Source organism: Xenopus tropicalis, chromosome 2, assembly GCF_000004195.4.
Source record: "Xenopus tropicalis strain Nigerian chromosome 2, UCB_Xtro_10.0, whole genome shotgun sequence".
Classification (NCBI taxonomy): domain Eukaryota; kingdom Metazoa; phylum Chordata; class Amphibia; order Anura; family Pipidae; genus Xenopus; species Xenopus tropicalis.
Genome location: NC_030678.2, coordinates 161494778 through 161521989, shown reverse-complemented (window position 1 = coordinate 161521989; position 27212 = coordinate 161494778). Strand labels below are relative to the sequence as shown.

The 27212-nt window shown below is 43.8% G+C and overlaps 1 protein-coding gene across 1 annotated transcript in view; it reads left to right on the top strand.

Annotated features, from left to right (window-relative positions):
* Positions 1 to 1493: 1493 nt before the first annotated feature.
* Positions 1494 to 27212, top strand: part of dync2h1 (dynein, cytoplasmic 2, heavy chain 1) — a 201153-nt gene continuing 175434 nt past the window's right edge. Inside the window, exons 1-12 of the mRNA XM_031897315.1 lie at positions 1494 to 1819; positions 13798 to 13968; positions 14860 to 14998; positions 16242 to 16360; positions 17223 to 17367; positions 18647 to 18879; positions 19051 to 19185; positions 19287 to 19400; positions 20643 to 20754; positions 21149 to 21273; positions 23728 to 23903; positions 25067 to 25262. Coding sequence (XP_031753175.1) covers positions 1637 to 1819; positions 13798 to 13968; positions 14860 to 14998; positions 16242 to 16360; positions 17223 to 17367; positions 18647 to 18879; positions 19051 to 19185; positions 19287 to 19400; positions 20643 to 20754; positions 21149 to 21273; positions 23728 to 23903; positions 25067 to 25262 — 1848 coding nt within the window. The 5' untranslated portion in view covers positions 1494 to 1636. The remainder of the gene's footprint in view (positions 1820 to 13797; positions 13969 to 14859; positions 14999 to 16241; positions 16361 to 17222; positions 17368 to 18646; positions 18880 to 19050; positions 19186 to 19286; positions 19401 to 20642; positions 20755 to 21148; positions 21274 to 23727; positions 23904 to 25066; positions 25263 to 27212) is intronic.

Sequence of the window (27212 nt, the reverse complement as noted above, 5' to 3'; positions counted from 1 at the left end):
TATCTCAATGGTTTAGTGCATGGCTCCTTATGGAAACCCTGTGATTGTCCCTGAAAGGTTGTAAATATTGTGTGACCAACGTCATTCCCCATGTCCTCCAGAGCTGCTTTTTGCAGACTTTTAGCTAATTTGGTGTGTTGAACTGTTCCCAGCCCAGGGCAGGGTGCACAAACTGCCTGCTCATCAAACTATCAGCTTAAGTGTTGTCGTTCTCAGAATGTTATAAAATAAAATTGTAAACAAATTGTTAAAATTTAAAAAAATAAAAAAGTGTCCATCTCAGAATGTTGTCATCGGAAGACCAGTTAGTAGCAAAACCCTTCTCTTACCTATCTACTACCTTTATATTTTGCATTTTATCCACATTTTAATGGAATTGGGCCATGAAGGTTTCATAGGCACATGTGGCAGCTCTAACAGGCAAATGTTTACCATGGTTCAACAGCAACCAACTATGTTACTATGTTACATGGATAGGAAACTGGCTGGGTGATTGTCAGTGGTACATTCTCTGCTCAGCAGGGGTGTATTTAGATCCGGTATTGCCTTAGGCACCCCTAAATACACCCCTGCCCTAGGCACCAGATCTAAACATGCCCCTACGTCGTGCGTGTGATGTCACGTGCACTGTATACATGATATCATACACACCAACATCGGGGAAATGACATTACGCGCAGTGTGCTTGTGACGTCAGTTCCCCAGAGCCCGTGACCCCCTACCCCCCTCAGCTCCATTGCTGGATTTCCTATGAAAATCCATGGCAGGGGCTGGGGGCTTTTTGTTTTCTTAAATAAAAAAAGAAACTATAGGGACCCGAGGGCCAGCCCCCGAAATGTGCTGCCCTGGGCACAGGGTGCCTTATTATAACTATGCACCTGGTGCTTGGAGTAGGGTTCTTTGTAGGGTCCCAAATGGTTTTGTATTGGGTAGACTTTTATTTAACTTGTTTTTTAATAACTTAGATTGAAAGTAATGTATTGATATTTGCAGATGACACAATACTTTGCAGCCCAATTAATTCTATCTGGAATGTGACATGCTGACAAACTGTCAATCTGGGCTTTAGTCAAAATAGTAGATATATTGGATATCTTTAAGAGGGGCTTGGATGGCTTTTTAGCAAGTGAGGGAATAACAGGGTTACTGGTCCAATTGCCATCTTTGAGTCAGGAAGGATTTTCCCTTCTAAGGCTAGCTCTGAAGGGGTTTTTTTGGCCTTCCTCTGGATTAACTAACAGTTAGGCAGGTTTTATTTAGACATAAAATTTTAAACTCCTTGGAACCTGTTTTTTTTCAGCCTATGTTACTATGTGTACTTATTTCAATATCCAAAAACCTTTTTTTTACCAAGTAGTCCTTTATATACATAGAGAGATGTCGCAAAGCAATTCGGTTTTATGGCCTAGGCATGCAAACGTGACATGAATCTGAGGGAACTTTACTTCATTCAGAAGCCGGGACCGCGCTCGGCTATTGCCGTCTCGGAGACGCGCACGTCAGAACGCAGCCGCCATGTTGGCAGAGGTAGTTACGGCGGAGTGCCGGTTGCTATGGTAGCGGCCCTTCAACAAGGTGTAGCGGATAGGGCAGAGTGCCAGCCAGGTACCCGTACTGCAGCCGAGGAGAGAAAGCCATGCCGGGAGCCGGCGGAGACAAGAGGAAGCGCTTTGTGCTAAGCACGGTGCATAACTACCTGGGGCTGCCCTGGGACGGAGAGGTTCCCGGCTGCGCGGAGCTGGAGCGCTTCTTGGATGATGGGAATGAGTTCATTCTGTCCGGGAGTAAGGCCGGGGCCCGGGTCCGCTTCTCTAACAAGGTACCGACTCGCTGGGGGGTCACTGTCACTGTCACTGTGTGGGGAGGCCGGGAATGAGCAGGGAACTAGGGGTGTCATTGCCCTGACTCAGCCACTTACTCCTGAGGGGCCACACTCACCCTCATACAGTATCCAAGGGGCCACACTCACCCTCATACAGTATCCAAGGGGCCACACTCACCCTCATACTGTATCCAAGGGGCCACACTCACCCTCATACAGTATCCAAGGGGCCACACTCACCCTCATACAGTATCCAAGGGGCCACACTCACCCTCATACAGTATCCAAGGGGGCCACACTCACCCTCATACAGTATCCAAGGGGGCCACACTCACCCTCATACAGTATCCAAGGGGGCCACACTCACCCTCATACTGTATCCAAGGGGGCCACACTCACCCTCATACAGTATCCAAGGGGGCCACACTCACCCTCATACTGTATCCAAGGGGGCCACACTCACCCTCATACTGTATCCAAGGGGCCACACTCACCCTCATACAGTATCCAAGGGGCCACACTCACCCTCATACAGTATCCAAGGGGCCACACTCACCCTCATACTGTATCCAAGGGGCCACACTCACCCTCATACAGTATCCCAAGGGGCCACACTCACCCTCATACAGTATCCAAGGGGCCACACTCACCCTCATACAGTATCCAAGGGGCCACACTCACCCTCATACAGTATTCCAAGGGGCCACACTCACCCTCATACAGTATCCCAAGGGGCACACTCCCCTCATACAGTATCCAAGGGGCCACACCACCCCTCATACAGTATCCAAGGGGCCACACTCACCCTCATACAGTATCCAAGGGGGCCACACTCACCCCTCATACAGTATCCAAGGGGGCCACACTCACCCTCATACTGTATCAAGGGGGCCACACTCACCCTCATACAGTATCCAAGGAGTTGTGACATGCCCCTGGGGCCACACTCACTCCTCATACAGTATCCAAGGGGGCACACTCACCCTCATACAGTATCCAAGGGGGCCACACACTCCTCATACAGTATCCAAGGGGCACACTCACCCTCATACCAGTATCCAAGGGGCCACACTCACCCTCATACAGTATCCAAGGGGGCCACACTCACCCTCATACTGTATCCAAGGGGGCCACACTCACCCTCATACTGTATCCAAGGGGGCCACACTCACCTCATACAGTATCCAAGGGCCACACTCACCCTCATACAGTATCCAAGGGGCCACACTCACCCTCATACAGTATCCAAGGGCCACCACTCACCCTCATACAGTATCCAAGGGGCCACACTCACCCTCATACAGTATCCAAGGGCCACACTCACCCTCATACAGTATCCAAGGGGCCACACTCACCCTCATACAGTATCCAAGGGGGTCACACTCACCCTCATTACAGTATCAAGGGGGGGCCACACTCACCCTCATACTGTATCCAAGGGGGCCACACTCACCTTCATACTGTATCCAGGGGGCCACACTCACCTCATACATATCCAGGGGGCCACACTCACCCTCATTACTGTATCCAAGGGGGCCACAACTACCCTCATACTGTATCCAAGGGGCCACACTCACCCTCATACAGTATCCAAGGGGCCACACTCACCCTCATACAGTATCCAAGGGGCCACACTCACCCTCATACTGTATCCAAGGGGGCCACACTCACCCTCATACTGTATCCAAGGGGGCCACACTCACCCTCATACAGTATCCAAGGGGCCACACTCACCCTCATACAGTATCCAAGGGCCACACTCACCCTCATACAGTATCCAAGGGGCCACACTCACCCTCATACAGTATCCAAGGGGCCACACTCACCCTCATACAGTATCCAAGGGGGCCACACTCACCCTCATACAGTATCCAAGGGGGCCACACTCACCCTCATACTGTATCCAAGGGGGCCACACTCACCCTCATACAGTATCCAAGGAGTTGTGACATGCCCCTGGGGGCCACACTCACTCTCATACAGTATCCAAGGGGGCCACACTCACCCTCATACAGTATCCAAGGGGCCACACTCACCCTCATACAGTATCCAAGGGGCCACACTCACCCTCATACAGTATCCAAGGGGGCCACACTCACCCTCATACAGTATCCAAGGGGGCCACACTCACCCTCATACTGTATCCAAGGGGGCCACACTCACCCTCATACTGTATCCAAGGGGCCACACTCACCCTCATACAGTATCCAAGGGGCCACACTCACCCTCATACAGTATCCAAGGGGCCACACTCACCCTCATACAGTATCCAAGGGGCCACACTCACCCTCATACAGTATCCAAGGGGCCACACTCACCCTCATACAGTATCCAAGGGGCCACACTCACCCTCATACAGTATCCAAGGGGGCCACACTCACCCTCATACAGTATCCAAGGGGGCCACACTCACCCTCATACAGTATCCAAGGGGGCCACACTCACCCTCATACTGTATCCAAGGGGGCCACACTCACCCTCATACAGTATCCAAGGAGTTGTGACATGCCCCTGGGGGCCACACTCACTCTCATACAGTATCCAAGGGGGCCACACTCACCCTCATACAGTATCCAAGGGGGCCACACTCACCCTCATACAGTATCCAAGGGGGCCACACTCACCCTCATACAGTATCCAAGGGGCCACACCACATCACCCTCATACAGTATCCAAGGGCCACACTCACCCTCATACAGTATCCAAGGGGCCACACTCACCCTCATACAGTATCCAAGGGGCCACACTCACCCTCATACAGTATCCAAGGGGCCACACTCACCCTCATACAGTATCCAAGGGGGCCACACTCACCCTCATACAGTATCCAAGGGGGCCACACTCACCCTCATACAGTATCCAAGGGGCCACACTCACCCTCATACTGTATCCAAGGGGGCCACACTCACCCTCATACAGTATCCAAGGAGTTGTGACATGCCCCTGGGGGCCACACTCACTCTCATACAGTATCCAAGGGGGCCACACTCACCCTCATACAGTATCCAAGGGGGCCACACTCACCCTCATACAGTATCCAAGGGGGCCACACTCACCCTCATACAGTATCCAAGGGGGCCACACTCACCCTCATACAGTATCCAAGGGGGCCACACTCACCCTCATACTGTATCCAAGGGGGCCACACTCACCCTCATACTGTATCCAAGGGGGCCACACTCACCCTCATACAGTATCCAAGGGGGCCACACTCACCCTCGTACCGTATCCAAGGGGGCCACACTCACCCTCATACAGTATAAAAGGGGGCCACACTCACCCTCATACAGTATAAAAGGGGGTCACACTCACCCTCATACAGTATCCAAGGGGGCCACACTCACCCTCATACAGTATCCAAGGGGGTCACACTCACCCTCATACTGTATCCAAGGGGGCCACACTCACCCTCATACTGTATCCAAGGGGGCCACACTCACCCTCATACAGTATCCAAGGGGGCCACACTCACCCTCATACTGATCCAAGGGGCCACACTCACCTCATACTGTATCCAAGGGGGCCACACTCACCCTCATACTGTATCCAAGGGGGCCACACTCACCCTCATACTGTATCCAAGGGGGCCACACTCACCCTCATACTGTATCCAAGGGGGCCACACTCACCCTCATACTGTATCCAAGGGGGCCACACTCACCCTCGTACCGTATCCAAGGGGGCCACACTCACCCTCGTACCGTATCCAAGGGGGCCACACTCACCCTCGTACCGTATCCAAGGGGGCCACACTCACCCTCGTACCGTATCCAAGGGGGCCACACTCACCCTCATACAGTATCCAAGGGGGCCACACTCACCCTCATACTGTATCCAAGGGGGACCACACTCACCCTCATACAGTATCCAAGGGGTCACACTCACCCTCATACAGTATCCAAGGGGGTCACACTCACCCTCATACAGTATCCAAGGGGGCCACACTCACCCTCATACAGTATCCAAGGGGGTCACACTCACCCTCATACAGTATCCAAGGGGGTCACACTCACCCTCATACAGTATCCAAGGGGGCCACACTCACCCTCATACAGTATCCAAGGGGCCACACTCACCCTCATACAGTATCCAAGGGGCCACACTCACCCTCATACAGTATCCAAGGGGCCACCACCCATACAGTATCAAGGGGCCACACTCACCCTCATACAGTATCCATGGGGGCCACACTCACCCTCATACAGTATCCAAGGGGCCCACACTCACCCTCATACTGTATCCAAGGGGGCCACACTCACCCTCATACTGTATCCAAGGGGGCCACACTCACCCTCATACAGTATCCAAGGGGGCCACACTCACCCTCATACTGTATCCAAGGGGGCCACACTCACCCTCATACTGTATCCAATGGGGCCACACTCACCCTCATACTGTATCCAAGGGGCCACACTCACCCTCATACTGTATCCAAGGGGGCCACACTCACCCTCATACCGTATCCAAGGGGGCCACACTCACCCTCGTACCGTATCCAAGGGGGCCACACTCACCCTCGTACCGTATCCAAGGGGGCCACACTCACCCTCGTACCGTATCCAAGGGGGCCACACTCACCCTCGTACCGTATCCAAGGGGGCCACACTCACCCTCATACAGTATCCAAGGGGGCCACACTCACCCTCATACTGTATCCAAGGGGACCACACTCACCCTCATACAGTATCCAAGGGGGTCACACTCACCCTCATACAGTATCCAAGGGGGTCACACTCACCCTCATACAGTATCCAAGGGGGCCACACTCACCCTCATACAGTATCCAAGGGGGTCACACTCACCCTCATACAGTATCCAAGGGGGTCACACTCACCCTCATACAGTATCCAAGGGGCCACACTCACCCTCATACAGTATCCAAGGGGCCACACTCACCCTCATACAGTATCCAAGGGGCCACACTCACCCTCATACAGTATCCAAGGGCCACACTCACCCTCATACAGTATCCATGGGGGCCACACTCACCCTCATACAGTATCCAAGGGGCCCACACTCACCCTCATACTGTATCCAAGGGGGCCACACTCACCCTCATACTGTATCCAAGGGGGCCACACTCACCCTCATACAGTATCCAAGGGGGCCACACTCACCCTCATACTGTATCCAAGGGGGCCACACTCACCCTCATACTGTATCCAATGGGGCCACACTCACCCTCATACTGTATCCAAGGGGCCACACTCACCCTCATACAGTATCCAAGGGGCCACACTCACCCTCATACAGTATCCAAGGGCCACACTCACCCTCATACAGTATCCAAGGGGCCACACTCACCCTCATACAGTATCCAAGGGGCCACACTCACCCTCATACAGTATCCAAGGGGCCACACTCACCCTCATACAGTATCCAAGGGCCACACTCACCCTCATACAGTATCCAAGGGGCCACACTCACCCTCATACAGTATCCAAGGGGGCCACACTCACCCTCATACAGTATCCAAGGGGGCCACACTCACCCTCATACTGTATCCAAGGGGGCCACACTCACCCTCATACAGTATCCAAGGAGTTGTGACATGCCCCTGGGGGCCACACTCACTCTCATACAGTATCCAAGGGGGCCACACTCACCCTCATACAGTATCCAAGGGGGCCACACTCACCCTCATACAGTATCCAAGGGGCCACACTCACCCTCATACAGTATCCAAGGGGGCCACACTCACCCTCATACAGTATCCAAGGGGGCCACACTCACCCTCATACTGTATCCAAGGGGGCCACACTCACCCTCATACTGTATCCAAGGGGGCCACACTCACCCTCATACAGTATCCAAGGGGCCACACTCACCCTCATACAGTATCCAAGGGGCCACACTCACCCTCATACAGTATCCAAGGGGCCACACTCACCCTCATACAGTATCCAAGGGGCCACACTCACCCTCATACAGTATCCAAGGGGCCACACTCACCCTCATACAGTATCCAAGGGGCCACACTCACCCTCATACAGTATCCAAGGGGCCACACTCACCCTCATACAGTATCCAAGGGGGCCACACTCACCCTCATACAGTATCCAAGGGGGCCACACTCACCCTCATACAGTATCCAAGGGGGCCACACTCACCCTCATACTGTATCCAAGGGGGCCACACTCACCCTCATACAGTATCCAAGGAGTTGTGACATGCCCCTGGGGGCCACACTCACTCTCATACAGTATCCAAGGGGGCCACACTCACCCTCATACAGTATCCAAGGGGGCCACACTCACCCTCATACAGTATCCAAGGGGCCACACTCACCCTCATACAGTATCCAAGGGGCCACACTCACCCTCATACAGTATCCAAGGGGCCACACTCACCCTCATACAGTATCCAAGGGGCCACACTCACCCTCATACAGTATCCAAGGGGGCCACACTCACCCTCATACAGTATCCAAGGGGGCCACACTCACCCTCATACAGTATCCAAGGGGGCCACACTCACCCTCATACTGTATCCAAGGGGGCCACACTCACCCTCATACAGTATCCAAGGAGTTGTGACATGCCCCTGGGGGCCACACTCACTCTCATACAGTATCCAAGGGGCCACACTCACCCTCATACAGTATCCAAGGGGGCCACACTCACCCTCATACAGTATCCAAGGGGGCCACACTCACCCTCATACAGTATCCAAGGGGGCCACACTCACCCTCATACAGTATCCAAGGGGGCCACACTCACCCTCATACTGTATCCAAGGGGGCCACACTCACCCTCATACTGTATCCAAGGGGGCCACACTCACCCTCATACAGTATCCAAGGGGGCCACACTCACCCTCGTACCGTATCCAAGGGGGCCACACTCACCCTCATACAGTATAAAAGGGGGCCACACTCACCCTCATACAGTATAAAAGGGGGTCACACTCACCCTCATACAGTATCCAAGGGGGCCACACTCACCCTCATACAGTATCCAAGGGGGTCACACTCACCCTCATACTGTATCCAAGGGGGCCCACACTCACCCTCATACTGTATCCAAGGGGGCCACACTCACCCTCATACAGTATCCAAGGGGGCCACACTCACCCTCATACTGTATCCAAGGGGGCCACACTCACCCTCATACTGTATCCAAGGGGCCACACTCACCCTCATACTGTATCCAAGGGGGCCACACTCACCCTCATACTGTATCCAAGGGGGCCACACTCACCCTCATACTGTATCCAAGGGGGCCACACTCACCCTCATACAGTATCCAAGGGGGCCACACTCACCCTCGTACCGTATCCAAGGGGGCCACACTCACCCTCGTACCGTATCCAGGGGGCCACACTCACCCTCGTACCGTATCCAAGGGGGCCACACTCACCCTCGTACCGTATCCAAGGGGGCCACACTCACCCTCATACAGTATCCAAGGGGGCCACACTCACCCTCATACTGTATCCAAGGGGACCACACTCACCCTCATACAGTATCCAAGGGGGTCACACTCACCCTCATACAGTATCCAAGGGGGTCACACTCACCCTCATACAGTATCCAAGGGGGCCACACTCACCCTCATACAGTATCCAAGGGGTCACACTCACCCTCATACAGTATCCAAGGGGTCACACTCACCCTCATACAGTATCCAAGGGGGCCACACTCACCCTCATACAGTATCCAAGGGGGTCACACTCACCCTCATACAGTATCCAAGGGGGCCACACTCACCCTCATACAGTATCCAAGGGGGCCACACTCACCCTCATACTGTATCCAAGGGGGCCACACTCACCCTCATACTGTATCCAAGGGGGCCACACTCACCCTCATACTGTATCCAAGGGGGCCACACTCACCCTCATACTGTATCCAAGGGGGCCACACTCACCCTCATACTGTATCCAAGGGGGCAACACTCACCCTCATACAGTATCCAAGGGGGCCACACTCACCCTCGTACCGTATCCAAGGGGGCCACACTCACCCTCGTACCGTATCCAAGGGGGCCACACTCACCCTCATACAGTATCCAAGGGGGCCGCACTCACCCTCATACAGTATCCAAGGGGGCCACACTCACCCTCATACTGTATCCAAGGGGGCCACACTCACCCTCATACAGTATCCAAGGAGTTGTGACATGCCCCTGGGGGGGGGGCATTTGCACTCTGGCTCAGTTGCAGACCCCTAAGGGGCTTCAGTCATTCTGTGTATGGGCTAATGCTATGGGCCACACACACCTGGAGGGCCCCATTCATCTGGCAATACTTGCACCCATATGAAACAAGGTTTCGGTGCGTGTATGGGGGATCGATGAGGCGACCAATGTTGCAGAAGTTTTGTGGCCTAATACATTACATAAGGCTCTGTGTGTTAATACACATTTTTATGCAACTAAAACTTGCCTCCAAGCCAGGAAATTGAAAATAAGCACCTACTTTAACTCCACTGGGAGCAACATCCAAGGGGGTGGGGAGAAACATGTTGGGGATCACAGTACTAGAGGGTTTCCCTTTGTGCATTCCCTACTATAGAGCATCATCCTCTGCTTATCATCTTTGTCCTGGGGTTCACATCTTTTGCACTAGGTTTATTAATATTTTCTTTGTATATTTCCTTGGCTGGTTAAAGATCATATAATATATATACTCACTAATGCACACCTCACTGATTAGCTTGTCACAAACATGGATTCAGGACTAATTTTGATCCATGCTCATTCTCTTTCTCTAACTTTTTCCCCAAACTGAAGCAATTAAACAATGTATTATAACATTTCTGTGCAGCTCCTTAGATAGGATGAATGGTGCCCTCCAGCCAGCTTATTGTGGCTCAGTAAAAGCTAGGGATGCACCACTATTTTCAGATTTGGGCGATTCCTTCGTAAGAGATTCGGGCAAACAGCGGGAAAACCTTTCCAATTTTTTCGTGCAAGCGTATGAAAAAGTCACGCAAGCGGCGAAAAATTCACCGAAAATACGCTCGGAGCGTTTGTGTCTTAGTAAATCTGTCCCTATGTCTCTGTTTAATCTTTTAGCTTTTTGTTTTTTTGACATTTCTATCATTCTATAATTTTGTTATTTGTTTTGCACTCTATGCGTGGGGTCATAGTGACACACTTAGCACCAAATTCACACACAGGGTATTTAGTGGGGATTGTGGACAGTATGAGGCATCTTGAGAAAGGTCCTAATATGTGACGTTGATCTTGCACATTAAAGAATTATTTTGATAATTTCATCAAGTCCTGCGAGTGCCAAGTGTTTTGTTTTCTATACCATTTAGCTCCTTACCCGGCACCCAGGCTTTTTATTTATTTTTTGGATAAAATATATGTATATTAATACCTATAAACAGGACCAGCACACCATTTCACAGCATTTCTTCTATTTATTCATTCACCGTGCGTTCCAACGTTTCTGTCCCTCCTGGGACCTTTATCAAGGATTTAGATATTTTGACTTCAGCACCCATCTGTTAAACTGGTTTAGAGTGTGGACACACAGCTTGACTTATATATATATATAGATATATAGATATATACTGTATATATACATAGCAAATAGAAATAGTTCACTTCTACACTTCACCTAAGACCTGTGAGAGCGGCTTTCTTCATTATCTACATTTCCTATACATTTTCGAAGACAGCACCCAGGCGTATTCCTTTTCTGTGACGTGAGTGCTGGCACTTCCTACTTGCTATATATATATATATATATATATACACACACACATACATACATATATACATATACAGATACAGTTAAAAAAATCCCCTCTTAGTGGTCTTTTGGATACTGGGAGGTACCCAGGCCGCTACCTTCTTTCCCTGAATCAGGCCTGCTTAGCTTGTTGTTCTGTTATTAATGCATTCCATGCAGATATTTCTATATGTTGTGCTTTATTTATTATTTTATTTTAAAAAGGAGCCACTCTAAGGGATCTTACAAATGGGCATTTTTTGTGTCTACAAATGCATGCTGAGTAAATATAAAAGAATAATTGCCTAATTATTTATTTTTAAGCTAACTGAAGTGCTTTTTTTGTAAATTTGCAAATGCAAACCTATATTCTTTTGTCCAGGGTTGGACTGGGCCGGTGGGACACCAGGGAAAAACCCTGCTGACCCAGACCCGATGCCTGCCGATGCTTCCCAGCTCAGCTCCCAACCCCCCGATCGATAAGCATAATGGCCTCTGATGGGCCCTGCACCCCACAGTCTCACCCTGCTATTATTTTTTGAACATGCATCATGCGCCAGAAAATGCAGCATATTGCATCCTAAACAATGCAATGCAGCACAAATGCAATAAATCCCAATGCCAATGAGCACAACCAGGCAAAATTTAATGGAATCATTAAGCAGTGTTCTGAAACCTGCATCTCAAATGTGTACCAGCTAATTCTTTCCATTATATTCCTGGTTGAGCTCATAAGCTTTCAGAGTTGCGAGGACACACGTGGCAATTAGTAGCCGCAACTTTTTAAAAAAAGTCACAGCATCTAATTCGCACAGCAAAAACGCAGTACGATTAATGTCATCCCACTTTTATAAAACCCTTTGGTGGGAAAGAATAAAATAGAATAAAACATTTTATTTTTAACTGACAGAAGCTTACATAGTTGCATTAAAAATGCAAATAAACTAAGTATATGTGTGTTTACAGCATCAGCATGCATTTGTTAAGACATAAATAAAATAGCCCTATTTCACAGTAGCTACTTTACTTCTGTTGTCGGATGCGGTCACTGTGACATTTAAAACTGTTACAGGCTGATACATTAGTTATTGGAATGTTCCTGAAGGACCCAAGAAATGACAGAAACTCATTTAGAAATTGTAACAGTTACTCAAATTGTAACAAAGAGACTTCAGTGCCGCTGCAAGTTGAGGAGTGCGCTCAGTAAGGGCACGTAAATGGAGCCTCAGAATAGATTTTTCTTTATTGGAAGAATGATTCACTTTCCAATGTAAATTCATTAACAATGCTTAATGGCTTTAAAATTATTTCTGAAATTGCAACAAAAACAGTATCAGTCGCTTTCTGCACTGCTGCTTCCCACTACCTAACAGTTTAGCTGAAGTTAGCTCTCCTCCAGCCAAGACTCCATGTTCCCACAATACACCCTGCGTTTCTTCTCAGGTCTGTTAATCAGCTGCCTTCAAACCAGCAGTGCCGAGACAGACAGGTACTATGGTAATGATGGTAAAACCACTGGAAATTGTCAATTCGATTTGGAAATTTGCTTAGAATTTGATTTTCTTTAATTAGGCAAAAGTTTTCTTATAGGGGGTTTTGCATTTGATTTGTCAATTGCCATAATGATGGTTTTTATTTTAATGAAAGTAAGGATGCACCCAATCCAGGATCTGGTTTAGGATTTGGCCAAGATTCTGCCTTTTTCGGCACTATTCGAATAGTCTTTCACCCCCCCCAAAAAAAGCAGTGGTCAACCACCTGTACCAAGAGGGATCTCCTGGTGTTGGCAGACATATTGCACATGATGAGTGAGCGCCCCAGTAACATTGGGGGGTGGTTCAGAGAGACTTATTATACTCAAGTGTGTCGTCCCACCACAAGGCCTGCAGCCACCCCCATGAATACAGCCTTGCCTGCGTTCGCCAGTGCTGTATTCATAAGGGGCAGGTGAGGGTCTTTAAACCGCAACTTCAGCAGGGGAAATTGTAAATAAATCCAGTTAGAGTCGCTGTGGCTCTCAAGGAGTTTTACCCACTTAATATTTTACCCACTTCTTATTCTTTGAACTTGACACTCCTGGCTTAAAAAAAATAGCAGTCAGGCTTAGGACAGTGGGACTTGTCCTGGAGGGAGTTCTTTTAGTGTTAGGGAGCCATTTGGGGCTAATTTGGCTCCAACCCCTGTGCTACATAATGATATAAAAGAAATTGTACTTAACAAGGATATGGGAAGGATTCCCACTTGCTACCTTGTTACGCTTCAACTTCTGAGCTGTTTTTGTCCCTTTTTAGCTTGATCCCGGTGACACCAAAGAGAACGTGCTCGTGTTCTTTAAAATACGTCCTGACGTCATTACCGAAGACAATCTGTATGGAAATATCCTGATATCATCTATGCTCGAATCTCCCATCAATACACTTTACCAAGCAGTAAGGCAAGTCTATGCACCAATATTACTAAAGGTGAGTGATTCAAAGATCATGTATTGCTTTCAATATTTATTTTAGTTTATTTTTGCTTTTGTTTCACTTCTGTCCTGTCATTGTTTCTAATTACTATAATATTTACTCTCAACCCCTTTCTTATGAATGAATTGTACACTCATCTTTTACAAAGTTGTCTAGTGAGTATAGTATATAGAGTGCAAGGTCCTATATGTTATGCCAGGCATAGGTTAGAGTAAGTCAAAATGTTCTCTCCTGTTATCACTGGTTGGAAAACACAAAATAAATACAGTTTTTCAGTGGTTCTAAGCGTTTGTAAATGTAATGTAAAGTTTGTAAATTTGTCTGTTCATATTCTCTGCCCTGCTGATTCTGACAATGTAGAAGACTTTGTGGAGAACTGACTGCTACATAGTTTCAAGAGTAGCAACCATAAACATAGCTTTAAATTGCTACATTTTCCTTCCAATATAAAAAAAAAATCAGGTTTTGTGTGGTTATCCAACAGCACCACCTGCTGGTCAGTTTTTCTAACTGCATGGTCATAGAGATACATGTACATGTTGTAAGTTTCTGATCTCTCCTGAGCCAAGCAACATCTCTGGTTCAACAGGCCTCTCTTTTAATTCTGAATATAGATTTCTCCAACCATCCAGTCACAGAAACTGACCACCAGGTTTCAATGGTGTAAAAAAAAATGTAATTATATTACCAGTTAATAAACAAAATAATATTTTTGAAACAGATAAAATATCCCCATGCTAAGGTTCCAGTTCCATTTTTATGATATTGTATGCTTGATGGTATAGCTACATCATTTGTGCATACTAGTATATATATATGTATATATATACTGTATATATATGCTGCCCCTGGGGACCCAGAGTTCTTGTTCTTGTTTTTGTTTAGGATGAGAAATGGAGTAAGGATTTTGACCCTAAACTGCAGAGCATGCTGAGTGACCTGGAAGCAGGTTTGGGTACTATATTAAGAAAATCTGTATCCAGCCATGGGAAGCCTACGTTTGGAGGAGAAGATGATCTGCAAGGTTGGAATTTAGTTAATTCTGCAAATTAGGATTTGATTAGATATTCAGCAGTCCTTATTGCTCAGAATAGTAGCTCAACTTCCTATGTTCGCATAAAGCTCCGCTCCTTTTCTGAGATTTCCTCTCTTTGACTGTGAAGATTGTCAAAGAGGAGTTTACTGTGCATGCCTTATTGACTTCCATTGGAGCAGAGGCAACAATTATGCACAGTAGGCACCTCTTTGGCCACCTCCACAGTCAAAAAAAGAAGCAGAGCTCAGAAAAGAAGAGGGGGTGGATCATCAGGCACGACTTGCAAGTAGCTGAAATGAGCAGCAGTTGAGCTACTTGTGATTTAGCAAGGACATAAGACTAAATGCAGGGGAAAAGGTGTGTTATTCTAGGGGCTTTTTAGGGGATTTTAAAATTCAAGGCTTACTTAACCTTTAAGTCTTAAGTTAAAAATTATTTAAATATGAAATAAACCCAATATGGATTCATGCAGCTTGGTTACCATCAAGTACAAAGTACTAATTTATTATTACACAGATAGAGGCAATCGCTGATAAAAATTAGTGGACTCTGGTTTCTGAATTAACAGGTTTCTGTATAGTAGATCCCATACCTGTACAAAAATTGGCACATAATGGGGTTGATTTTTAACTTATTGAGGAGTAGGGTACAGCATCCCAGTATGACCTGAGTTTTAGGTATTTATACTGCAGCTCCAAAAAAAAAAAAAATCTGGGATTTGATGCATCCCTAAATATACAGTATATTTTTATTTGTCCTTTTTTGTATAGCACCTACATATTACAATGCAATATACAGAGATTATACATAATTTACATCAGTCTCTGCCTCAGTGGAGCTTACAGTCTAAGGTCCCCATCACATTCACACACACTTTGGGCAGTTTTAATAGAGGGCGGTTAACCTGCCTGTCTGTTTTAATGTATGAAAAGAAACTGGAGTACCTGAAGGAAACCCACACAGACATAAAGAGAATATGCAAACTCCTTGTAGATAGTAGGCAGGCTAATCGTGATTAGCTGCTTGTTACATGTTCCATTGGCAGGGAGTAGTGCCTCTGATGTTGTCCTTTGCTGCAGTTTTTTATCCCACAGTAGTGATCGTTATGGTAAGGTCTAGAATCACTAGAATCATTTGCTATATTAAATCCATGTTACGGTAAAATAATTTTACATTTTATTTAAGAATCTCAACATTTCATTTGTTCTTAACACTAATATATGCTTCACAGGAATTTTAACGCCAAATGACGAGTTTCAGTTTTGGACAGAAGTTTCCGCAAGTAAAAGCAAATCAAGTGCCAGAGAAAGAGCAAGCCACTTTACAAGCCTGTTTCAATCAATTGCAAATGTGAGCATTTTAAATACATGTGTCTAAGCTAAACATCTCTGGGTCACATTACTGAGCAACCCATCATAAAGATGGAATGCTTCTTTGGACACAAAGATGGTTTTCTTTCTCTAAGTGTTTACTTAAGAACATTTTCCTCTGTACATCTTGAACAACAATGGTGTTTTAGAAGAGTGGCATATAATAAACAAATCCTCCATTAGATAAATTGTGAATACTTTATTCACAGTTCCAAGACCCTTTTCCTTGTAATCTCAGTACAGTCAACATATTTATTCAACCATGTCTGGTTTCAGTCTTGATGTTAATAGTATGCAATCCACTTCAAGATTTAGAGAAATGTTTCTTCTGTTTTGCCCCATACCCAGTGAAGCTTATTTTGTACACATTGCACTCCTGTAAATATATATGCATGAGCAGCAGTTGCCATATTTCTTACCTTAGCTGAAGCATTTTGTGTAGGCTGTTATAAACAGCATCAAGTAAGAAAGGTATTGACCTGTATAATAAAGGGGAATGTCATGGCTGATAGGTAAAGGATGGCATATCTCAACAGTATAGTTAGTGTGTTACTAGGAGGACAAACAGAGAATATGGGGTGCATTACTGTTACCCTGCTTACCACTGTAGAGGTTTTTTACCTAATCCACATACATGCCCCTGCTGTATAATTAAAGTGGCATGGTTTTCATTTTCCCTATAAATTGAGAGCCCATTAAATTCATACTATCCATCGGATTATTTTACTTGCATGTAGCACACTGGGGGCCCTAATTTGACCGTTGCTTGGGACTTTTGTAAGACTAAGGTTATTTAGTTTGTTAGTAACTCAGTCTTTTAATATAAATGTGCTTAATTTCAGTATTACAGTACATTGGACAATCTCCCCTTATCTGAAGTTGTGCAGCTCGTAGAAACTACTCAGGAAACAGTGGACGATGTCTGGAGACAAACCGATTATGACCCTTACCCGGAACATCGAATGAAGCATTTACTCGACATCATAGGTATGTTACTGGCATTGCCAAAGCCAGACTGCGACACAGTGTCTGATCCCATCTGGCACAAAAATTGGCACTGTGGGTTCTGCCAAAACATCCTTATGCTTTGGTAATTGGATTAAGGCAGTACAAGGGAACCACAAATTTTATGAGGTTGCAAAACAAATTTATTTGACCGATTTGACCAAAATAAACTGGTTATTGGCCATATCAAGCTGCTCTGATGTGGCTCTACAGTGAATAATTTAATTAGATATGCCCACCAGGAAAGTGCTGGATCCACGCTTCAGTGTGGTCCTCTCATGGGATTTTACAACCTTTCTAATCAATAACTCTGTCAGGCTCCAAAAGATATGGGTCATGCAGTCTGTCATTTTGGCCCCATACATGAGCAAAAGGGCAACTGCCAGCTACATCAGTAATGGTTGAGTTGGTTCATGTATTTATTCATTAAAACATATTTTATAGTGTTCCCGAATGCCACTTTCCATGGGCAGGTCAAAAATCAGTTTTCTTTGATGTTGGCAAAGTTGGGTTAAATGACTGCAAGTACATTTTAGTTTCAGGAGAGCTAATGAACTACCCAATTGAGTGCTATTATAGTAGAACAGATAAGAAAGCCCATTGCATACATCACTTTGCACTGTAGGGTGTCAGCCAATCTGAGTAGCAGGACCGTCAGCATCTAGGCAAACCTAAAAGGAGACTGTAGTTTATCATTCCCTGGGTGAAGACAGAGCAAAAGAAAACATAATTCTAAGCAACTTTCCAATATGAATTTTCAGTGCTTTACAAGTTATTTGTAAATGTAATTGCTATTGAAAGCAGCATTTGCTGAACTCCTGGTTGTTACTTTTTAAACAATGTTGCAAAGGTCAGTCTCCTCCAGCGAGGCAGGTCTGTCAGTCTTCTGCCTTGTGTTACATTGTTTCAAGAGTCAGAGCCCCCAGGGCAGGGAATGGAAAAGGACAGACAAACACTACTTCTAATAGCAATTATATATAAAAATAACTAAAAAATCATTAAAAATTTATAATGAATGTATATTACAAAGTTTCTTAGAATGTTGTTTTCTTTTATTGGGCAAAAAACTATATTCTTGGTTGACTTTTCCTGGGAATGAGATTTTTAAGTAATTTTTCCTAGCAGTAGGAGTAGAAGTTATCTGTTAAAAGAGGTACTAAAGAACCAGATAATCACTTTTTCCATTCTTCATTTCTTTGTTAAATGCTTTCTTTTTGTTTATATTTTTTGTACTTTTTACATTTCTGCTTTAATTTCCTAGGAAGTGCCTTGGGTAGGAGTGTTCAAAGAAATCTTGGCGATATGGATCATTGGAAGGGCCCCTTTCCCACAGTAAAAGAAAACTTGAGAGCAGGAATCACTGTCTGTGAGCAATGGGCTGCTGCTTGTGAGCACCTGACGGGGCAGCTTTGGCGGCGTTTTACTCCACACCCTTGGAAAACAGATACATTTTCTTTTGATTCCATAAAAAAGCTTGGTGGGCGTCTTGCGGAAGTATGTCTGCCATCTGATTTTTTAGTGCTTTATTGCTGGTGTCTAAAATTGTTCATGTCACGTGTGAAAAAAGAACACTTAAGCATTTTTATCCATTAATTCATTTATTCAGTCTCTGTATTTCTGCCACGTAACCTCCCTAATAATGTTCCAAATCTCTGAATATTTCAGGTACTGAGCATTCGGATGGTCCATGAAAAACTCCTTCACTTTTTACCATCTGGAGAAGACAATGCACTTCGTTCAGTTAAAGTGTTTGAGCCTTTCACTGGCTTGAATCCTGTGCACTACAATCCATACACAGAGGTAATTTAAATAACTTTGTCTTGGCTGTGTCTGGCTTGTATTGTGTGTGGCTAGTAAGATCATAAAGCAAGGAACTAAACAGTATTTTATTCTTCTTCAAGCCTTTGTGGAGAGCTGCAGTATCACAGTATGAAAGAATCATTGAACCTGCTGAACAAAAAATAGCCGTCAAGCTAAAAACATACTTTTCTGAATTCCACGATAGCCCCCAGCAGGTATGGATTGGTTAGAATGTTTTTTTTTTACCTGTGGATAATACATTTTTGAATATTATTTGGCAAATAAGGTAATATGTAGTGTTGACATATATATTGCATAAAACATATTAAGAAAATATTTTCATTTGATTTTATATGCTAGACCAGAGCAAAATCCTGCACTAATAATGTCAAATTGTCTTGATTTGACCTTCCAGTGTTTTAAGCATTAGATAGACAATATATAAACAAACAGTTAATATATTTACCAACACTAATATAGAGAGAAGGGGTGTTTTGGGTTCTATAACTTACTTTTTAAAACAAATCTAACCAAACTAAAAGACTACCTTTTGGAGCACTCGCCCAGTACCTGATCTGGGAAATAGCACTTATATTGTAGTGCCACACACTGTGACCTACAGCACTTATATTTGCCTATTTGTATCTGTAAGTTACCCTCCCATATAGATTGTAAGCTCTACGGGGCAGGGACCTCCATCCTCTTGTGTCTTTGACTCTTAACTTATTGCAACTGTAACTGTATCTTGTATTTATTTGTATTTATTGTTATACTTTGTATTTATCTATTATCTTATTAACCCCCTGTTTGTATTAATGTATTCTACTGTACAGCGCTGCATACATAAGTAGCGCTTTATAAATAAAAATATACATACATACATACAAATCTGGAGGTTGATTTAAAAAAAAGGCAGGTGAATAGGCTGTAGAGTGATCAAACCATTTTGTGGTTCACCTTTAACTTTTAGTATGTTGTAGAATGTACTATTCCTATATTATCATTTATTTTGTATAGATTTAGTTTTATTTGCCGTCATCTTTTACATCTTTTCAGTTTTTAAATGGGGGTCACTCACCCCGTCAGCAAAAAAAAAAACTATTTGTCTGTGAACTTACAATTCTATTTTATTATTGTTCTTTTTTTATTCCTTAACATTTTATTAAGTCCCTCTCCTTTCTTTATATTCCATTTTCTCATTTAAACCGCTGCCTGGTTGCTAAGGTTAACAAGATCCTATCAACCAAATAGCTGCTGAAATTCCAAGCTAGAGAGCATTTGAACTAAAAATATCTAACTACCAATTGGATATTATGTTGGAATATTGATGTTTAAACAAGTTTAAACAGTGTGAAGAACTGGTAGCATATCTGGCCTTTTATACCCTTTAGATGCACAATTTTCATATAATATGAAATACAATAATATATATAATTTTTTTTTTTTACTTTTTTAAGCTCCTGCAAGCTTTTCAAAAACACAAAGAACTGGTGAAGCGCCCAAGTCTCAAAAAAGTGTTGAATCTGGAACGGGAAACACTACTCACAAGACTTCAAGACTATAACAAAGGTAACAAATGTATTTCTTGTTGTCCTGGGGGGACTCCTATGGATCTGGGTTTATATAAATGAAACCCATCAGAATAAGTGCATGCCATAAGTAATTAATTTGCATCTGGTTCAACCTTTCCAAAAATTCCAAGCTAAGGAAGCATACCTTCAGTTGGCCCTCTATCTGTTAAGGCTCACAAGTTAAACCCTACCAGAATCCTAAATGACAACTGGTTTTTCATTATTCTGTTAGGAAGGTGTTACACCTGTTCTTGAACCCCACCAATAAATCCCTAAACTATCAGTTATTTCCCAAAGAGGCAATAGAACAATGCTACCTTTTCTAAATTGTGCTGTTGATAAAACATTAAGATTGGTTTATGCAAATATATTTTTCATTTACATTGTTTCAGATATTCTGTCAGACTTTGAATCACGCTGCCATGGATCTCCAGGGGATTCATCTGGTCCACTTACAGGAAGAAACCTCCCAGAAGTAGTAAACAACATTGTATGGGTGCGACAGCTCCAGATGAAGGTAACTGCTATCAATAAAAGGAGCAATAAAGACATAAGCATCTTGTGATAGCATCTTATGTTATATTTCCACCTTTGTGTTAACCCTATCCAATCCCACCTATCTTTTCTCTGCCAGCCATCTTTGCTGCGAGGTATAAAAGGAGTGAGAAAAAGCTCAGAGATCCCATCACATGAGTAAACTTAAAGGGGTTATTCACCTTTGCATTAATTTTTAGACTAATGTAGAGAGTAATATTCTGTAAGATTTTGCAGTTGGCCTTATTTTTTTCATTATTTGTAGTTTTTTAATTACGTGACTTTTTGTTCATAAGCTCTCAAGTTTAAAGTTCAGCAGCTATCTGGTTATTAGAGTCCAAATTTCCTTAGTAACCAGGGAGTGGTTTGAATGAGAGAAAAGAAGAGGACCTGAACAGAAAAATAACTTTAATAATAAAATAATAAAAAGTAATAATAACAATAAAATAGTAGCTTCACAGAGCAATAGTTTTTTGGCTGTTGGGATCAGTGACCCCCATTTGAAAGATGGAAAAAGGCAGAAGAAGGAAGCAAATAATTCAAAAACTTTAAAATATAAATAATGAAGACCAGTTGAAATGTTGCTAAGAAATAGTCATTCTAAAAGTTAATGTAAAGGTTCACCTTTAGTCTTAGATGGCAATAAAAAGGGTGGTTTACCTTTAATTGCCATCTAAGAATTAAAGGATGCCCAGGATGTTATGCTTAGGACCTGATGTCTTGGGAATGACTTTTTAAAATAAAACTTCTTTTATATTAGACTAAAAAAACCTGTACAGGTGCTGAAATTAATGAGTCATCTCCTGTGATAAAAGGGATGGGGTTAGGGTTGAGCATTCTTACCAGGAAGTGGATATGGGTTGGTGGAGCTACGAGAGCTGTGAAGAAAAAGCTAATTGATTTTGAGTGAAGTATTTGGATTGAATTGCACCAATAGTGCATATTATACCCCTGCCTGCTAGAAAGAAACTTCCTTGTATGAGCCACTGCATCTTTAGGATACTGCACCCACACAGTTTAGTCATGTCGATAGACAGCTGCGGCCTGCTGAAAAATGTCTATTGGCAAAGGATGGATGAGAGGGTGAAAACAACAGTTGTGGGGTGGGGTGAAGCACAGGACATACAGTGGTGCTTGAAATGTGTGAACCCTTTAAAATGTTCTCAGTCTCACAGTCTTAAAAGTAGATGAAGAAAACCTAGTAAAAAAATGAAATGAAAATTATAATATTTGGTCATGTATTTATTGAAAAAAAAAAAAAAAAAAGATCCAATAACATATTTGTGTGTGGCTAAAGTAAGTAAATCATACTCTTGGTATTTTTATGACCCCCTTGTGCAGCAATAACTGCAGCTAAACGTTTGCGGTAACTGTTGATCGGTCCTGCACATCAACTCGGAGGAATTTCAGCCCATTCCTCCATACACAACAACTTCAGCTCTTGGATGTTGGTGGGTTTATTTACATGAACCGCTTACTTTAGGTCTTTCCACAACATTTCAGTTGAATTAAGGTCAGGACTTTGACTTGGCCATTCCAGAGCATTCACTTAAATCTTCTTTAACCATTCTTTGGTAGAACGACTTGTGTGTTTAGGATTGTTGGCTTGCTGCATCACTTATTGTCTCTTGAGATTCAGTTCAGGGACAGATGTCTTCACATTTTTGTTTAGAATTCTCTGGTATAGCTCAGAAATCATTATTCCATCAATGATGGCAAGCCATCCAGGCCCAGATGCAGCAAAACAGGCCCAAACAGGGACACTGCAACCACCATGTTTTTCAGATGGGATAAAGTTGTTATGCTTCTATTTTGGCTTCATCCATCCACACATTATTCCAGCATCCTTTTGCTTTTTAGCAAACTGTAGACAGTCGGCAATATTTTGGGGGGAGAGCAGTGGCTTTCTCCTTGCTACCCTGCCATACACACCATTGCTGTTTAGTGTTCTCTTGATGGTGGACTCATGATCATCAACATTTGCCAATAAGAGACAGGCCTTCCGTTGCTTATAAGTTACCCTGTGTTTCTTTGTAACCTCTCGGACTATTATACACCTTGCAGGTGGAGTTATCTTTCAGGATTGAATTCTTCTGCGTAGGGTAACACTGGTCTTGAATTTCCTCCATTTTTACACAATCTATAGTCTTGTAACCTTTTCCAGCTTTATGGGCATCAACAACTCTTTTTCTGAGGCCCCCAGACACCTCTTCTGTTTGATCCATGGTACACATCCACAAATGTGTTGTATGTGTGATCAAGCTTAGCCGGATCCCCTGGCATTCACAAACAGGCCTAAGACAGGGTGCATAGCTGGCCTTTTACACTATTTTTTTGCATGTTACTCCTTGCTTCCATTCATATATGAACCATCTGTTGTGTTATGAACTTTCTTAATCTGCATCAGCTAAAGTATTATTGCTTTTCTGTGTTTAAGGTGGAGGATACTGTCAAGACTGCAGATGCTCTTCTGTCAGATCTCTCTGGATTTCCATCTTTCCGTAAGAGTGCGAAAGACCTCCTCGATCAGCTCAAAGTTTATGAACAAGAGCAGTTTGAAGATTGGTTAAGAGAAATTAATGCTGGCTTGTCAGATCCAAAATCTGGTTTTAGGTTAGTAAAATATCTGGAATGATATCACTGCTTATAGTTAGGATATTAGTGGAGAAAAATGAAAAATGTAGGCACCATGGAGATTTACTCAGGAACAAATGTTTTTTAAGTATTCTCTCTTGGTTATAGGGCATGCATTTTTTTTTAATTCAAAGAACTTAACCCTTTTAGTGACAGTAAGGCTCCCTGTTCCCCCATAACTTTTCTCCCAGGCAGGACAGTGCAGCAGGGTAAGGCAGCTTCACTTCTCTGGCTCTTTGAAACAGATTGGCAACAAGAATAATGAACACTGGAATTCAGAACCAGATTGGCTTCCAGTGCATATACTCCTGTACAGCGATCAGCAGTGGGGAGCAACCAAGCATGGTGGCCACCAACTCTGCTCTGCATCACTGCCTTGTGAGATCTGGTACAGGGGAGTAAAGTCATTTTTAGAAGTCAAGTTGCCTCTGTTGAGGATGGGGAGGCTGTGCAGGGGGTGTGTGGTCTGTAGTTAGGTTTAGTTCTTTAAAGGACAAAATGTTAGGCACCCACAAGTGACTTAAATCGCCTACCTTTTACCCCGGGCCAGCCCGGTAGCTGCAGCGCTTCCTCCTTCCTGCTTTGCGTGCGCAGTAGAATGAAGAAGCCGAACTTTAACAGCGAAGACGGCTTTTCACTCTATTGCTCATGCGCTGGTCGTGGGGTCCTGGCAAAACGAAGCAGAAAGGAGGAAGCACTGGCTACAGGTACACCGGGCTGGTGCTGTTTTCACCTAACGGGCACCAGCCCAGGGTACAAGATAAGTGATTAAAGTCACTTGGGGGTGCCTAACTTTTTGGCACCTCCAAGTGACTTAGCCTTTCCTTGTCCTTTATGTAAGGTTTGTTCTCATTTTTCAGTATTTACAATAAATGTAGCAAGGCAGAGCATAGTTATTTCCCATTGTCACATTTGTACATTTGAAGAAGAGGCAACACTGCCTGTCCTGGCTATAATAAGTTTAGAGGTTCTCAACAATGCTATTGCAGCTTATGATTCTTTTTTTGAACAAATAAGCAGTATTGCAGTTTCCTGTAATATGTTTAACTGCAAACAGGAGAAAGAATGTTTTCAGCAAGCTATAATATAATGTAAGTTAATCCATATTGATGTACATCATACCAACTTTTTTACTTCTTCAGCTTACAACCCAATAGTCAGGTAATGGAACTGGACCACTCCAACGGAACTTTAAAGATACATTATTCTGACCGCCTCGTAACTCTTCTCAGAGAAGTCCGTCAACTCTCAGCGCTTGGATTAGTCATTCCCCCCAAGATTCAGCAAGCTGCCAAGACTGCACAAAAGTTCTACAAGCAAGCAATCATTCTGAAACAGGTTTGTGGTTAAAGTGTGCAGTAAGATGTTTTTTGGTAACAGTGGAAAGCTTGGTATTCAAATTTCCGTATACAGAACATCCATATAGGCGTTAAAAATATTCTTGCCTACTCATCTCACAATCTAATTTTACATAAAAATCATACATTGATACATCAATACGTACGTACGTACGTACGTACGTACGTACACAGCCAAGAGGGCATTTGGAAGGTGCACTGACCACCCTGTATTCACAGTGCGTTTAATATTTCCCTGAATAATTCTAAAACTTCATCACTTTAGGTTTACCAATAGGCTGGCTTTTACTCAGCAGAAATATTTTACGTATCCTTATCTGCATGCATGGTCTATTTCTAGCCATGCTAGGCTGCTGATATATACACATATAGGGTCAAAATATTTGCCTTCTTGATCAATATCTGACCTGAGTCTGGAAAATCCCATCTACCTACCACTACATTGGTTTGTGGATGCAGTCCTTTCTGACTAGTCCGCACTGGACTTCTAGTGATCTAGTCATTGGCCAAGGGAACCAAACTAAGGGAACCAAATGCTTGTCAGTCGGCTTGTTTAGCAATTTCACCAAATCGTGAAAACATCCTATTTTTTGTAACAAGTTGCCTGGCCAGGATACATTGAAGAGGGGCCCAAGGGTGAAAGGTAACATATTTTTAAAGATAGAATTCCTGTCACCTGGTTTAGTATTCATCCTCAGTATTAAATTAAAAATTTCTTTATATTCCCTTTCAAGTTCCTTTCATTGCTTGGGATGTGATTAATACCAGTTTTACAGTTCCAGAGTGTCCACATGTCCTTGTTAGTTTCATGCTGTTATACAGGATGCATTTAGCATTAGTTACACTGCTAGAGTACGTCCATATGTTCCCATTAGTTACCCATTGGCCACTGTCCTACAGTAGCATAATATTCTTTCCTTCCCTTTAATTTCCTGCTGTTACATGGGATGTAATTACCATCAGTCATAGAGTAGCTGAGTGTCCATGTGTTCCTTTTAGTTTCCTGCTATTGCACAGAATGTAATACAGTCAGTTACACAGTACTGGAGCATTATCATATGTTTCTATAAGTTACCTGTACCTGTCATTCGGTAGCATAACCTTGATATGTTCCCTCAATTTCCAAGTCTTGCACAGGATGTAATTCCATAACTAGTGTATCACAGTATCTGTATGTTCCTGTTAGTTTTTGGTGTTGCACAGGTTGCAATTACTGTCAGTTGTACAGTAGCAGAATATTTATGTGTTCCTTTTAGTTTCCTACTGTTGCACAAGATGGCAGTAGCAGATGGCTAGTGCAACGGGTATTCATGAAAATAAGGAACTTATATAATTATAAATATAATCAATTTTTCCATTAGATCAGCTACATTGATGATTGCTCCCTTTGCCTTGACGATATATTGAATTTCGAAATCCCTGAATGTGTTGAGAGAGACTGATAGATTGCTAAGAAGGGGAATGCTAAAGCTTAAATCACACTTGTAGTTTCAGAAACTATACAGAATTTTTAATTAATCAAATTTAGATATTTTTTTCTTTCCATGAGATGAAGCCTATAGTAAACTTTCTTTTTCACAATAGTTCCTCTGAACTCAGACTGACCAAGGTCATACTTGCACTTTCTGTTAGGATTCTTTTTTTTCTGTATGAGAAATCTTTCTGTAATTTGGATCTCCATACTTTGTCTACTTAAAAAATCATTTAAACATGAAATAAACCCAATAGAATTGTTTTGCTCCCAATAAGTATTAATTCTATCTTAACTGAGATCAAGTACAGGTACTGTTTTATTATTACAGAGAAAAGGGAATCATTTAACCATTAAATAAACCCAATAGGGCTGTTCTGCCCCCAATAAGGGGTAATTATATCTTAGTTGGGATCAAGTACAGGTACTTTTTTATTATTACAGAGAAAAGGGAATCAT